General features: G+C 34.0%; 3 protein-coding genes across 3 annotated transcripts; 2 read left to right on the forward strand and 1 right to left on the reverse strand.

Moving 5' to 3' along the window:
* The first annotated feature begins 736 nt into the window (after positions 1–736).
* LOC144834696 (nitric oxide synthase, salivary gland-like) lies at positions 737–6,025 on the forward strand. The gene is made up of 12 exons (XM_078689589.1): positions 737–847; positions 1,135–1,250; positions 1,915–2,169; positions 2,290–2,431; positions 2,726–2,865; positions 2,955–3,129; positions 3,574–3,675; positions 3,972–4,166; positions 4,284–4,372; positions 4,772–4,916; positions 5,085–5,205; positions 6,012–6,025. Exons 1-12 carry the CDS (start codon positions 737–739, stop codon positions 6,023–6,025), a joined length of 1,605 nt encoding a protein of 534 aa, XP_078545715.1.
* A 1,001-nt stretch (positions 6,026–7,026) lies between these two features.
* LOC144834697 (nitric oxide synthase, inducible-like) lies at positions 7,027–11,117 on the forward strand. The gene is made up of 6 exons (XM_078689590.1): positions 7,027–7,194; positions 7,422–7,647; positions 8,059–8,161; positions 8,476–8,743; positions 9,726–9,917; positions 10,464–11,117. The coding sequence occupies exons 1-6, from the start codon at positions 7,147–7,149 to the stop codon at positions 10,506–10,508; spliced, it is 882 nt and encodes a 293-aa protein (XP_078545716.1). The 5' UTR covers positions 7,027–7,146; the 3' UTR covers positions 10,509–11,117.
* An 8-nt stretch (positions 11,118–11,125) lies between these two features.
* LOC144834897 (cytochrome P450 2U1-like) lies at positions 11,126–13,578 on the reverse strand. The gene is made up of 4 exons (XM_078689878.1): positions 13,195–13,578; positions 12,208–12,981; positions 11,899–12,096; positions 11,126–11,313 (listed from the first exon to the last, which is right to left on the reverse strand). The coding sequence occupies exons 1-4, from the start codon at positions 13,547–13,549 to the stop codon at positions 11,132–11,134; spliced, it is 1,509 nt and encodes a 502-aa protein (XP_078546004.1). The 5' UTR covers positions 13,550–13,578; the 3' UTR covers positions 11,126–11,131.
* Between the last annotated feature and the right edge of the window lie 1,380 nt (positions 13,579–14,958).

Genomic DNA, 14,958 nt, shown 5'->3' on the forward strand with positions numbered 1-14,958 from the left:
CTACATTAACAGTCTCGGTGTTTTTTATTTCTTTATTTTTATTTTTTTGACGAAGAAGAAATGTTACTATTTTAAGGTAAGACAAGGGGTAACGCATTGTTGAATCAATAACGTTGTTATATCTCCAGGTTCTTTTGCTGGGTATAGTTTCCATTTGTTGCTCTAGTTTGTTCGTTTATTATTAAAAAAAATTGATATTAAAAATGATATTATTATTATGAAGGAGACTACGGCATGTTCACAAATTGTGTATAAAAGAGATAAACAAAGTTTAGAAGATAATAATAAGGCCAACAGCCATAAGTCGCGTGCTAAAATGCATAGTGATACCGGACCGACAGACAGACCGACAGACCGACAGACCGACCGACATAGTGAACTATAGAGTCGCGTCCACGCGACTAAAAACAGTAATTTGACTTAATGGTATAATGGCTGATTGTGGATTTCTTTTCTGTTGTTTTACAATGGTGTCACTACTTTATAACAAGACTTTACGGCCGTGAACAATAATTAAATTAAATATTTGATCGCGATATTTAAACTATTTAATTCGTTTTCTTTATACATATAATTTAACAAGATAAAACCTTAATGTATGAACTTTGGGTAGGAACACTCATAAAAGGTTTGTATAACAGAATTCCATAAACTGTATGTAAATAACACCTCATTGGGATCTTTAGTCTTTGAGTCAAAGTCTGTGCTTGCTTAATATTCTAACAAAGAGAAGCAAATGGAGGAGAGGTCCAGATGCTGTAGAATGCAGAAAAAGGAACACATATCTCTGCAAGACTACATTTCGAACACAAGAAGCCGGGATACTCTGCACACAAAAAGCAATAAGGTAAGTTGTTTTCCATTCTCGGTACTGTATCATAGAAATACAACATCACATGTGTTTCTAGTAGTAACCTAACCTTACATGATACAGGCACCACATGTGATACAATGAGATGCTGTATTACCAAATATTCCTTCGATACTTGGAAAATAGATAATGTGCAGATACAGCACTGGGAATATATTTTTTTTCTCGTGGTTTTCCTGTGTATTTCAATATTCAGCAGAGTTCGTTGCTAAATTAAACTAAAACACTGTTTTGTGTGTTATTTTTGTCTACTAATTAAGCAGCATTGTATAGGGGCACTGGTGAGACAGTCAGGCAATGTCACAAAGCAATTGTCACTCTCTGATGTGAGCCAAGAAGCCATTGAATTCATTGATTCGTATTACCGGCACATTGGTCAGTAAGTATTAACTATTTTATTTTTTCCTCGACTTTCTCATTTTTCTGTTTATCCGCCTAAATCCCACATGAACGTCTGTTCTACAAGTTTGACATATTTTTAGATTATTATAAGTTGGTTTATTTTACTGTGCTTTTGTTTTTTGAAATTGTACTTTACCTCATGCCTTTGTAAATCATTTTTAGGTATAAGCCTATTAGTTTATCTACAATTGTTGCCATATTTTTACTTGTCAACATAGAATTTTGCTAATTATAGTACAGGTATTTGGTTTGTTTGTTTGTTTGTTTGTTTGTTTGTTGGTTTGTTGGTTTGTTAGCACGATGACAACATGGATGTAAATACATAATAACGCCTACAATTTGCAAGTTGTCATTCTAAATTTAAAAGTGATTGAATATAAATAAACAATTTATATTTTAATTTTATTTAATTTATTTAGATATAGCAAATAACTGGATTCGATTAATGATTTTTTAATATCAAGCACATTTTACGAGGGAAAACATTTTGATTTAAATATTTCATACAATGTAAAACGTAAAAGAACGTTTTTATGAATGCTTTACTTTTGACTGTATTATAATATTATAGTAAGTCACTATTAGTATAAAATACACTACACCTCATGTTTATTCATACCGTTACTATCTTTCTGTCTTAGAAATGGAACAGATTTGCACTTGGCTCGAATAAAATGTGTTGAAGAATCTATTTCTAAAACGGGTCATTATGAACTCTCCCACCAAGAACTCGTATTTGGCGCCAAGTTAGCTTGGAGAAACGCACCCAGATGCATTGGAAGGCAACAGTGGAACACTCTAGAAGTATTTGATTGCCGTAATATTTCATCAACAAAAGACATGTTTGATGCCATTTGTAGACACTTGGAATTTGCTACGAATAAAGGAAAAATTAGGTAATTTGAGCCTATTGACGGATATCTACGATTTGACGAGCGCGCACAAACGTTTTGGCGTTATTGACAAACTAAAATTTCATATTAATCTAATCTATGTGTTAATTTATTTATTGCTAGATCTGCCATGACAATATTCCCAGCAAGACAACCAGGACAAAAGGATTTCCGTATATGGAACCCGCAGTTGATACGATATGCCGGGTATATTAGGGAAGACGGAACGGCCATTGGTGATCCAGTAAATGTTGAATTTACAAAAGTATGTGTACTGTAGAGGTAACTGTGTTCATTTTAACATTCGCATTCCAATGTTCGTGTAAGTCTACTCATCTATTTTGTACGCGAATCGCCTAGCCTGAGCTTATTGTTCAAGTTAAAATTGATTGTCAAATACAAAGTAAATGAAATTTGCCTTCCAAGGTTCAAATTACAATTAAAATACAGTTAAAAACATACAATACTATACAATGGACAAGATAATAGATAAGAAAATATACTATGGGATGTTGATAGATAATTAGGTGCTAAATTATAAAATCTAAACTTGTTTCAGCTTTGCCAATTACTTGGATGGAAAGGAAAGAGAGGGATGTTTGATATTCTTCCATTAGTGTTATCAACAAATGGAAATGATCCAGACGTTTTTGAGATACCTTCGAATTTAGTTTTGCAAGTATCAATATCACATCCAACGTAAGTTCTAAAGAGGGTATTAATTGCTTTAAAGCTAATTTCCCACATTTGACTTTACACAATTGTTTACCTGTTTCTATTGTCTCTAGATATGAATGGTTTAATGAACTAGGCCTTCAGTGGTACGCCGTACCAGCAGTGTCCGATATGGTATTCGATTGCGGAGGAATTCAATTTCCAGCCGCACCATTCAACGGCTGGTACATGGTAACTGAGATAGGTACACGCGATATTTGTGATCCACAACGGTACAATATGTTAGAGGTATGTATACTTATTATATCAAAATATCATTGTACATCTGTAGATTACAGAACTAATATTTTTTTGTTACGTAGAGACACCAGCTTGTTATTCTCATAAAACTGTTATTTCGTATTCCTTATTATCATGCAAACACCCATACAAAAAAATACAATTGCAGCATACAACTGGGGGTCAAAATATAGAAATCTTTAGATTACAGAAATATTAATATTTGCTACGTATAGACACCTTTTGTTCAAATAGACGATGGTAATCTACCTTGACCCCACTTTGAACAAAATAACAATAGTAAACTAAATTAGACCTCTAAAAATGTCGGATTTGATTGATTTATTTATTTGATGTTTAGTTTCCTTTTTCTCTGTTTAAAAACCTGTTCCGTAATATTTCTTTTATGTCAGTTTTTATAAAATTCTCATTTTTATTTTTCTGTACTGGTAGCCGATAGCAAAGCGAATGTGTCTGGATACGTCAACCAACTCATCTTTTTGGAAGGACAAAACAATGGTGGAGACAACACTGGCTGTTAATTACAGTTTTCAGGTGAGTAACGTTTGAAGAGGTTTTACTATAAATATATAATATTTATAATAGGTTTAGGTTTAGTTTATTGACTCTCACCGTACGTTACACTATTGTCATATGAAACATTTAAAACTAAAGAATAAAACACAGAAGAAAAACAAAATATAAATGTTTACACAAAAAGAAAATTGATATGAATAGCTTAAATAACCAACATTATAGTCCAAACTCCATTCATAGAACTTCCTGGAAAGTGTATTGATTTAAACTCCATTCGTAGAACTGATTTTAAACCTGTTCTCTTTTCTGTTCAGACAGCTGGCGTTACACTGTGGGATCATCATACAGCGTCTGATGCCTTCATGAAACATTTCAAACAAGAGCAGACGGTAAGGGGAGGTTGTCCAGCTGACTGGGTGTGGATAGTTCCTCCACTGTCTGGTAGCGCCACCAAGGTATTTCATCAGGAGATGACGAATTATCATTTAAAACCTTCATTTGATTACCAGGTATAAACACGCTAGTAATAATCGAAAAAAAAATATATAATTGCATTCATTCAACTGTCTCTAAACACATCAATGAATGATGAGTATGGCGTGCTGAACTTTGACATTTTTTTACAGGAAAATGCTGCTGAGTCGCACGAATGGCAGGATCCCAAATTGAAATTGCAATTTAAACAGAAGCGATACACGTTGAAAGAAGTTACAATGTGAGTGACCGTTGAGGGCGTGTATTTATTATCTCATTTCAGGGCCTAGTACGTCTTTATCAACTAAAGTACAACAATACACTTAATATGACAAAGCTTATTTACGTCTCTTGGCTATACGTATACAAAACAAGTGACTCGCGTGTTTAAAGCTGATGATGAATGGTTGACCATTCGAACATGTACACATCATTCCCCTCCCTTCCCCTCCCCTCCCCTCCCCTGCCGTCCCAATGCACCGAATCTGAAGTTAACGTCAATTAAAATGTGACATTATCTTTTCTTTGTTTCATTAATTTTTGTTATGGGCTGTGATCCCTAAACACAGGCTGGAAAAGAAAAACATTTACACAATTTTAAAAGAAAAAAAAATACAATTGACTAATGGTGTCATTTCAGTTTTATCATGTGCGTGCAATACATGACAATGAAGGCACTTGCCAAGCGTGACAGGGTATGTATATTGTTTGGAACAGAGACAGGCCAGTCTGAAAAATGTGCACGAAGATTTGCCGAATTCTATCGGAATTTATTTTATGTTGAGGTAAGCATACCGGTATAAAGTACGTAACTATTAACGTCTAACGATCAATTGCACGGTACTAGCTCTATCACAAATCATTCCTCGTGTGCGGATAAACAGTACTCCATTGTTATGTTTCATTGGGCGAATATCCAGGGTGGCGTTAAACTTGTATTTTGCTGCTTTAAGGTATACTCGATGGATCAATACGACACAACACGACTGAGCAGAGAGCATATCTTACTGATAATCACAAGTACATTTGGAAATGGTGACCCTCCACAAAATGCAAAGGTAAAAACAATGACAGGTATGTATTGACATTCATAAAGGGAGGGCAGCAAACGTGTTGTTAATTGGTTCCCACTCTAGAGACGCAATACAAGACGTAACGCAACATAAGTGATTTGACCAATCACAAGCGATGGATTATTCAAGTGTCGCTTGTTATTGGTCAACTCGTTTGCGTTGCGTCTACGTCTTTGCGTTGCGTCTAGTGGGAACCAAGCTTTAGTGTGATTTTTTACAACGATGTTTCATTTACATGTAGGTAAGTATTGGTTTGACTTTGATTTAGCCTGTATATCTTTGTATGTAGGCCTATGGCAAGTTGGTGTTTTATAATCTTGATTCATTTAGAAATTTGGTCGTCAATTATCATTGCTACGTACAAAAGTCACGTGTCAAAATGGAAACGATTGCAACGCAAATGATAGTAGAAGGAATTTCAAGAATGTCAGGTAAGGTATTTTCAACTACTAGAAGGATAGCAGACAAATTGGTTCATTGTGTGGCCGTTAGATGGCGCCTTTTTAATATTTTAGATTTGCAGTGTTTGGTCTTGGATCTCGAGCGTACCATACTTTTTGTAAATTTGCCCATGATGTTAACGACAATCTAATCGAACTTGGAGCACAACAATTACTTGAAGTCGGTGAGGGGGATGAGCTGTACAAACAGGCAGAGTCTTTTCAACTTTGGACGCTTAAAGTGATTCAGGTACGCGACAAAATGTTTGTAAATCTGGTAATAAAACTAGTATTTGACACTTTGTAAACATTTAAAATAACGGCAAACACAAGCTTATAATAATTAATTATCATTTGTATTTTATAGACTATATGCAATGATACTTGCTTGTATGATCAGACAATCTTACTAAAGTCAATCGATGAAATAAAGAAGGAACTAGAATGGGATCCTAAAAACTACCGTGTTGTCAAAAGTCAGTCTTCAGAACCAAATCTGATAGATTCTCTGTCATCTATACACAAGAGGAAGATTGTACCGTATCGTTTGCATTCAAAAAAAGAATTACAATCACATTCGTCAAGGTAAATATTCAAACTAATTAGATCTGCTAAAACCTAGAAGTGTAGATCTATTCTTTTGACGTTCCAAAAGTTTTGTAAAGTTAAATATTGAAGCATGATTACCAATCTAGCCAAGCTAATTGTATGTAAGTAAACAAGGTCATATACCGTACATGGCTGGCCCAGTCGCGTGTGCAAATTTGAGTTAGTGTTTACCGAATGACCGACCGACCAACCAACCGACCGATTTAACCATTGAAATTTGATGATTCTCATTACCTTTTATTCTTCAGTCGGTCTACACTACTTATTCGATTGGAACATGTTGAAGAAGCTGGTTTATCTTACGAACCAGGTGACCACGTCATCGTTTATCCCTCTAATGATGACATTCTTGTGAACAAAATTATGGGCAGAATGAACACACGGACTTTTGATGACGTCATTGAAGTTGAAAAACTCGGTATTTATAGTCTATTTATTGAAATTGGTATTTAAATTGGGTTCTTTCTTCTATAAGCATTTGTTTTTAGAATTTCACTTTTTTTGTTTAAATCATAAATTTTATTTGTTATTTTGATATTGAAATGTTCATCGTTCAAAGTAAATAAAAGAAGTTGCCATTGTCATATATATTACGGGTACTTTTCAAATTTAACGGTTTTCAAAGCACAACGTATAAAAAAAACATTATACATACGTCCATATGGTCTAGTAATGCAAGTACCACGATTACTAAAAACTGCCTTGTATACAGTGTATCATCCATCGACCGTTCCAATATACCTTCCAATATACCTTCTTAATTTATTCTAGACGCAAGTAAATCATGGAGAAAATGCAGTAGGTTGCCGCCCTGCTCAGTACGAACAGCATTGAAACACTTTATAGACATAAGTGCGCCCCCAACCCAAGAACTTCTGACAACTTTTTCATTAATGACGTCAGATTCTGCTGAGAAACAGATTCTTCAACGACTGTCTACCGTATGTGATTTTGTATTATTCAATTCAAAATGATTTTCTTTTTTTTGGTAAAGTAGCATAAGAAGGAGCTATAAAATCTAATTTACTTATCAAGTCTAGCCCGTTAAGCTTGGTTCCCACTAGCGAGTTGACCAATGAAAAGCGTGAGTCGTTCTCCATCTTTTCCTAATCCGGGTCTTTGTTAAACACATATTTGAAACATTTATTGTTCATGATTTATAAACTAGGAACAAGATTTATACAAAGAGACGTTGCATGCACTTGGAAATCCATCAGTATGTGACGTCCTAGACGTGTTTGTCAATGTAGAGGTTACTGCAGAACTCATCATTGAAAAGTTCCCTATCATCAGGCCTCGATACTATTCAGTCAGCTCATGCCCTTTGACCTATGCAAATGAGATTCATCTAACAGTGGCTTTACAGCAGCATTTCACCAGTGGTAAAGTTAATGGTAAGTATATCTTGCAGTTTTCAAATATAGTACTTGAGCGCCAATGCCGACCTAGTTTCAAAACTTTCCCACAGACTTTTTTTCAACTGAGACTTAACTCAATGTGTATATATGCCAAAATGTAAATTTTAGGGATGTATAAAGCTCTTTCTACACGATCTTTATGTGACAACAAAATGTGATGTGCCCATAAATGGACATGATGATGTCATGTCACTAGCCATATCATTACCATATTTGGGCACATCACACTTTTTTTGTCAAACTAGTTTGATAGTGTAGACAGACCTTAAAATACCCTTTTTCCAAATGTAGGCCTATATACGATAAAAGTGGCTTATGTTATTAGAGTTTACATCAAGTGATTTTTTGTTGATCATGAAACTCAGTCTTTTTGGCTGTTATTTTTAGGTGTAAAAACAACAGCTAAGAATGGAAAACACAGTTATGGCCTGTGTTCCGGATGGTTTCGAAAAATGAAGGCAGAGGATGTCGTTCCATTATCTATCAAAAGGTAATCTACAAAATAATAAAACAATAAAACGAGTCACTTTCAGGTTTTTTTTAGTTTAGAATCATGTTATACCTTTTTAAGATTCTTTTGCTAATTTAATCATCGTTGTTTTCATCAAAGTTTCTTAAACTCTGTCTACACTATCAAACTATTAAACTCAAAAATTGTAATGTTCCCAAATATGGTAGTGATATTCCCAAATATGGTAATGATATGACAGCATCACATTTTTGTTGTTACATGAAGTTTGATAGTGTAGACAGAACTTTAGATAATGCTCGTAAATGTTCAATGTCATCAATTTTGTGTTTAAGATGCGAAGGTTTTCATCTTCCTTCCGAATCGTTTGCACCTATTATCTTAATTGGGAATGGAGCAGGTATTGCGCCATTTCGCGGCTTCTTTCAACTCCAGCAGACGAAAGCTAGTTTGAAAGAGAAAGCAAATAGACTCACTTTGTTTTATGGCTGTCGTCATCCCTCTATTGACTACGTTTACGAAAATGAATTGAGGGCGCTGTTGCAGTCAGGTGTATTAGAAAGTGTTCATGTAGCATTTTCACAAACAGAAAATGGTCGAAAGGTAGGAATAGATTTTTTAACTTGATCCTTGGGTTCATGCTGGAAATTTCAACAATAAAAACCCAATTATTCCGCAGAAGCAACTACGTCACTTTAAATGAGTTCATTTACAATATCGGTTGTCTGTAACTAAAGTTATGAATTTCCGTATGTTAGAATAAGTGTAATATTAGCAACATACTTGAACATCACCTATTTTATTTATTCTGTACAGCATTGCTGTAAGACAAAACAGGTGCAAGACTTAAATATGTATTGTCCCCAAAAACATGAAAAATGAAGATTAATTAAATCAGACTTTGAATAGGTTATTTTGTAACAAAGTTAATCACTTCCGTAGAAAAATAAAAATGTTTTCACTTATAAAATAACATATAAATGGTTAAATTCAACCAAAAAAGCTGGCAGCCAATTTGACCATTTTTTGCTTTAAATTACAATTTTTTTCAGGTAAATACAATTTTTTAGATCCGATTTTTGATCAAAATGGATAACTATTATGTGACATTAAAATTCCATATTCAACAACAAAAATTGTAAAAATTATTTTTCAGGGGGACAATACATCGTAGGGGTGGTGGATACTCAAATTTAATTTGACAATGAAAACGACTCTTCCAAGTCCTTGATCTTCCATTCGTCCTGTTTTATGGGTCCCGCCAAGAGTAGAGGATATTCGCATAGACTTATAAACTTATAAACCGTAAAGACTATAAATCGTAGGTCCTGTGTACACAGTTATAACCCGTGTGCACTTTAAAGTACCCGGTTCATCATTCGAGACGAGTAGGGGGTTACCCTGGTGTGAACTGGTTCACTGGTTGTATCAGGGGATTACCACCTATCTGATAGGACAGTTATTAATTTACTATTAGGAATCCTTGGCCACATGTGCCTAAAGACATAAAAATAAATAACAATTTAAAAAGAAAGCATTGAAAATACATATTAATATATAACATGTAAACATTTGCTTAAAATAGCGATACGTACAAAAGGAATTACGTGAACATTCATTAACTGTATACACGAAAATGATCGAGCAGCGAGGTCACGTGTACATATGTGGTGGGACAAACATGGCGAGAGGCGTAATAACGACGTTATTGGACATTATACAAATTCACGGATGCACAACATTAGCAAATGCCGAAGCTATGCTACAGATACTAAAGGTGACGATTATTTTTACTTTTATTTTACTTCATTTTAAGCTCCGTCTACACTAACAAACTTTATGTGACAAACAAATGTGATGTGCCCATATGTGATGTCATATCACTATGCCATATTTGGGCACATCACACTTTTTTTTGTCAAAGTTTGACAGGACAGAACTTTACGTAGACTAGGAAATATCAATATCATATTAGCCATATTCATTTTTCTACATATACGTTGTTTTACTATAGTGTGACAATAGGCATATTGTTGTTTATTATAAAGCTCTGTCTACACTATCAAACTTTATGTGAAAAAAAATGTTATGTACCCATATATGGACATGATGATGTCATATCACATTTTTTGTGACATAAAGTTTGATAGTGTAGACAGAGCTTTACACAAACTAGCATCAAAGGAATATTGAATAACTTTTTCCTCAAATAGAACTAATTAATAGTTGTTTGTAGGCATATAGGCATACATAATCATTTCCTTAGTCATTTTCTAGAATATATTGTTAGTTAACTTACATAAAACATTTTATTTTTTTAAAGGACGAAGATCGATATCATGAAGATATATTTGGAGTTGCGCGTTGAAGGAACATCGCGCAAGAGTTGCGCGTGCGTTGGACGAACCACGTACAAGAGTTTGGCGAAGGAACTTAGCGGCAGAAAGTTGGCGAGGGAACTTGGTGGGAAAAGTTGTATATCGATACACAGAATACAAAGACCACGTGATCTAAATAGATAGCTAGACAAAATATGATACTTTTTGTTCTGAATCAAACAAGCAACAAAGTATAATAGCACAGAGTGCTGTCGGTGAACAGCTGCAATCCAAATATTAAATTAAACGGTAGAAAATTAGCCCTAAATTAGATGTAGGAATACAGTACAATTAATCACAACGCTTACCGTATTGCCCACGATACTGCATAGGCCTACATTTTTGTTTGTTTTCATTTTTATTTATTTGGTCAAAATCATAATTTGATATTATTTATGTATAACACATGCAATTAAACGGAATAATCTAAAAGATTAAAATGATAGATAGTTTAAAATGTTTAAAAAATCAATTTTAATTCATTTATATCACAGAAAGTGTAACAAGACTAAAAGGATAAACAATGTTATGATTAGTGTCTAAAAATAGAGTAAAACACTAAGAATAAGAACAAATTAAAAACCCAGTAAAATGTAGATTAAATTATTATTATTTAATTTCTGTTTGTGATTATCAGTTGATATGGCTTGGGAGATAAGGTTATTCCAACATGTGGTTCCGTTGTTGGTTTCGGCTTGCCTGGAGGTAATTCAAACTTGAACTGATGAACTAAATGTGTGAAGAACAAATATAGTTCCTTGCGAGCTAATTGTTCTCCTGGGCAGGAACGACGACCTATGGAGAGAATTATAAGTATACACTGTATTAGATATTCTTCTGGGAAAAAAATACATACATTCTTCTAGTTTGTTTTTTTATTTCCATTCACAACAAAAACATAAACATACATAAATATGCATTACTGTACAAAGCGAAAGAATGGAAAGGGGGAATGTCTGAAGCACAGCTTATAAGTAGAAATCCCTGTTACAAAACAGTATATATATAAATAGAAATATGAAAAAAGGCATAGGCACACAAAATGTAACTTTTAGGAAAATGCAAACAATCTTTATTTTTATCTTATCAACAACAAAAAAGATTAATCAGAATATTGCAGAAGTAATTTATTTTTGTAAAATTTTAAAAGTTATAGGATTCTTATGTAACTTAAGAATCTAAGGTATTTCACGCCAAAGTTCAACCCCTTTACTAACTAAACTTAATTATTTTTGAGTGGTTCTTTTAAATTGTGGGTAGAATTGGTGTTTTTGTTGAGTATATTTATCGTGGATAACTGAGCATAAAATGAAATTATTTTGAACAATCGCTGTGTCGTTCTTAAACTATCTATACTTGAGAATACTCAAAATAACCTACCAACTGAGAATGGAATTAACTCCTCCATTTTGATTAGATTACATTTTTCATCGATAAATCTTTCTGGTTTAAATTTGTCTGGTTCATGCCAAGTGGTTTGGTCATACATCACTGCCCAAATATTTGGTATAACGGTTGTACCTTTTGGTATAAAATGCCCCTGGTAGTACGTATCGTGCAGAACAGCATGTGCGACACCTGTATGTAAAACAGTGTGTATAAAATGTGTTCGTATATATTTATTATTTTAAAATTATATATTCGAGGTATGTAATTACAGGCATATATTATATAGGCTCTATTATTTACCTAATGGAGCAATAGGTCGGATACGGGTCACTTCCATCATCACTGCCTCAGAGTACACAAGTTTTGGTTGGTCCTTATATGTTGGAGGATTGTTTCCTCCACATACTGACATTATGTCTTCATACACCTTAGCCTGAATCTCGGGATAGAGAGCTAAGTACAGAATTGCCCATTTTAACGTTGTTGCGGTTGTTTCAGTTCCAGCGATAAAAAGGTCCGAGATAACTTGTTTGGCTGATTCATCGTCAAATGCATCTGTATTCTCACATTCATTCTCCAGTTCAGATTTAGCTTTTAAAAACTCATCAATAAAGTCGCGTGGATTGTTGAAGTCAATCGTTTCTGTATGCTCTTTTATTTCAACACTAATAAATTCATTCATAAACGTATCTACATTTTTAAATATAGTCTTCCAACCACTTCCAGGAATATATCTCAAGATTGGTAGAAAGTTCAGAGCAGCAGATTGGGAAATCATTTCAAAATTTGCGTACAGTATACTTAGAAATCTTTTGAATTTTGGATCGTCATACTTGTAACGTTTTCCAAAAACGATTCCACATGTGATGTTTGAAACGGCGTTCTCGATGATATGTTTAGGGTCGTATGCAACGGACGTATCAGCAACTTCTAACAGTTTACGTTTCAGGTATTCTAGTTCATGTACAATTGTATTTTCAAAAGTTGATTTACCCATTCCCAAACTTCGAAATATTTTCATGGCAAATATTCTTTTTTCTTTTAATTGTAAATGCAAATACCCACTTGCTATACCTTGAAAGATAATACAAATTATTAGATACTTTGTTTTGGCAAACAATCACAAAAGGCTAACAAAAAAACGTCATAGCTTACGCCTAGCGTGTACATATATCTAAGACAAAGCTAGATGCAGTGATTGTTTCTCATAATATAGGTAATTACCTTTGCCAGTCGTCAACTAAGTTATAGACATAAATATAGACTATAGACCTACTAACACGTTACCTTTTCCGTGACTTATTTCGTCAATCACAAGCAGTTTCGGACGATCATTAAAAGTGTCTCCTGATTTAACAAACATCTGCTTCATTGACTTGAAATCATTGACGAAAACCACCAGTCTGCTTCCAAGATATCCTGAAAACACTGGACCATACTTGCGAGAATATCTTACCAGTGCCTTTTGTGGTTGGCTTCCCAAAAACGGTATTATACCAAGGCCAGGAATCCCCCATGGTCCAGGTAGCAGGTTACGACGTAGATCCCTTGTAATATACGAAAGAAACAGCAAAATTGTAATTCCAATAATACAGGTTTGGAGGTTCATTCTAGCAAATAAGTCGTCGTAAAGAAACTCCATGATTGAAGAGTGTGATTTCGAGACTTTGAGAAAGAGTATCTCTGCTGAGAATGATGTAAATGAGCGAGAAATTATGCAATATCTAAGGCATGTGACCTCAACGCAAACATAGCATTTTATCTTGCATATAGTATTGAACGCTATGGTTTATTGGTTAATGCATCTATATATAAAACAAATTGTGCGAGTCATGCATGGATATTTATTTTGTATCGTTGTATAATGTGCATAGTATAATACACAAAAGAATATTAAATAGTTTAGATACTGGTATTAATACAGGATGTTATGCTTTAGCGATTATATTTAACAATAGAATATCAACAGGGTGACATTCAACTAGGTACAAGGTATAGGTATCTCTATGTTGACGAATATTGACCTATTTTGTCAATTACGAGTAGTTTCGGACGATCATTAAAAGTTTCTCCTGATTTAGCGAACATCTGCTTCATTGACTTGTAATCATTCACGAAAACCACCAGTCTGCTTCCAAGATAACCCGAAAACACTGGCCCGTATTTGTGAGAATATCTCGTTAGTACCTTTAGTGGTTAGCAAAAAATTTCAGAAAATAGGTCGTAAAGAAATTCTATAGTTGATGATATTGCAACTAAGAAAAATATCTACTCGGTGTTCTTAAATAAATAGAGATTATAAGAGACAATGCTGAGTTACACAAGGTACAAAGGTGTGTCTAACCTCATATGATAGTAAATGTTGACATAACAAACATAGGCTAGTCAATAGATTCACTATAAAAATTTAGGCAAAATTATCTTCCTTACTGGAGGACTAATTATATCATGTTACTGAATTGACCTAATTTTTTTGTTGGTTAGGTTAAAAAAAAAACGTACTTTGACAACATGTTCTTTATATATTGTTGGTGTTGCGTGTCGTTGAAAGGAACTTTGCGGGAGAGTTGGTAGTTTAAGAAACTGGAAGTTTGACATTGAAGAAACCTCGCTGAAGAGCTGCACTTCATTGAATGACTGGAAGAGTTGTACGTTGACGTTTAAGACGAAATTCAACTGGAGATATCGTAACTGAACAAAACACAACGCTTTGAGGTATGTTCCGTGTCCTTTTAATATGCTCATTGTTTGTGTAAATGACGCACTAGGTGTGATTTTGGTCGAAATAAATGTTGAATATTGTTTATAATTTTTCACGTTTTTAACCATTTTGACTTCAAAAAGTGCTAGTTCGAGCTTTTACTTCAAATTTGATTCATAAAAGAAGTAGTCAAAGTTTGCAGTTTCGACTTAATGAAGTCGGGCTTTTAGTCAAGTTTCACACGTCTGGTAAACAAAGGCTATAAATTGGCCAGTGATAGGTGTTCAAGAAGCAGATGATATTTATGCGGATTAATAACTGTAAAAAATATAATAAACAAGAAATATTTC

Source organism: Antedon bifida, chromosome 2 (assembly GCF_963402885.1).
Source record: "Antedon bifida chromosome 2, ecAntBifi1.1, whole genome shotgun sequence".
Taxonomy (NCBI): Eukaryota; Metazoa; Echinodermata; class Crinoidea; order Comatulida; family Antedonidae; genus Antedon; species Antedon bifida.

Bases quoted from the DNA above. Each gene is read 5' to 3' on its own strand.
- LOC144834897 (XM_078689878.1), bottom strand. From the start codon at position 13,549: ATGGAGTTTCTTTACGACGACTTATTTGCTAGAATGAACCTCCAAACC. The intron at 12,982-13,194 runs GTAACGTGTTAG...TTATCTTTCAAG, and splicing joins CGAAATAAGTCACGGAAAAG to GTATAGCAAGTGGGTATTTG. The intron at 11,314-11,898 runs GTAGGTTATTTT...TTCTCTCCATAG, and splicing joins GTTAATTCCATTCTCAGTTG to GTCGTCGTTCCTGCCCAGGA.
- LOC144834697 (XM_078689590.1), top strand. From the start codon at position 7,147: ATGACGTCAGATTCTGCTGAGAAACAGATTCTTCAACGACTGTCTACC. The intron at 7,195-7,421 runs GTATGTGATTTT...TTTATAAACTAG, and splicing joins TTCTTCAACGACTGTCTACC to GAACAAGATTTATACAAAGA. The intron at 8,162-8,475 runs GTAATCTACAAA...TTTGTGTTTAAG, and splicing joins GTTCCATTATCTATCAAAAG to ATGCGAAGGTTTTCATCTTC.
- LOC144834696 (XM_078689589.1), top strand. From the start codon at position 737: ATGGAGGAGAGGTCCAGATGCTGTAGAATGCAGAAAAAGGAACACATA. The intron at 2,432-2,725 runs GTATGTGTACTG...AACTTGTTTCAG, and splicing joins TAAATGTTGAATTTACAAAA to CTTTGCCAATTACTTGGATG. The intron at 4,917-5,084 runs GTAAGCATACCG...TGCTGCTTTAAG, and splicing joins GGAATTTATTTTATGTTGAG to GTATACTCGATGGATCAATA.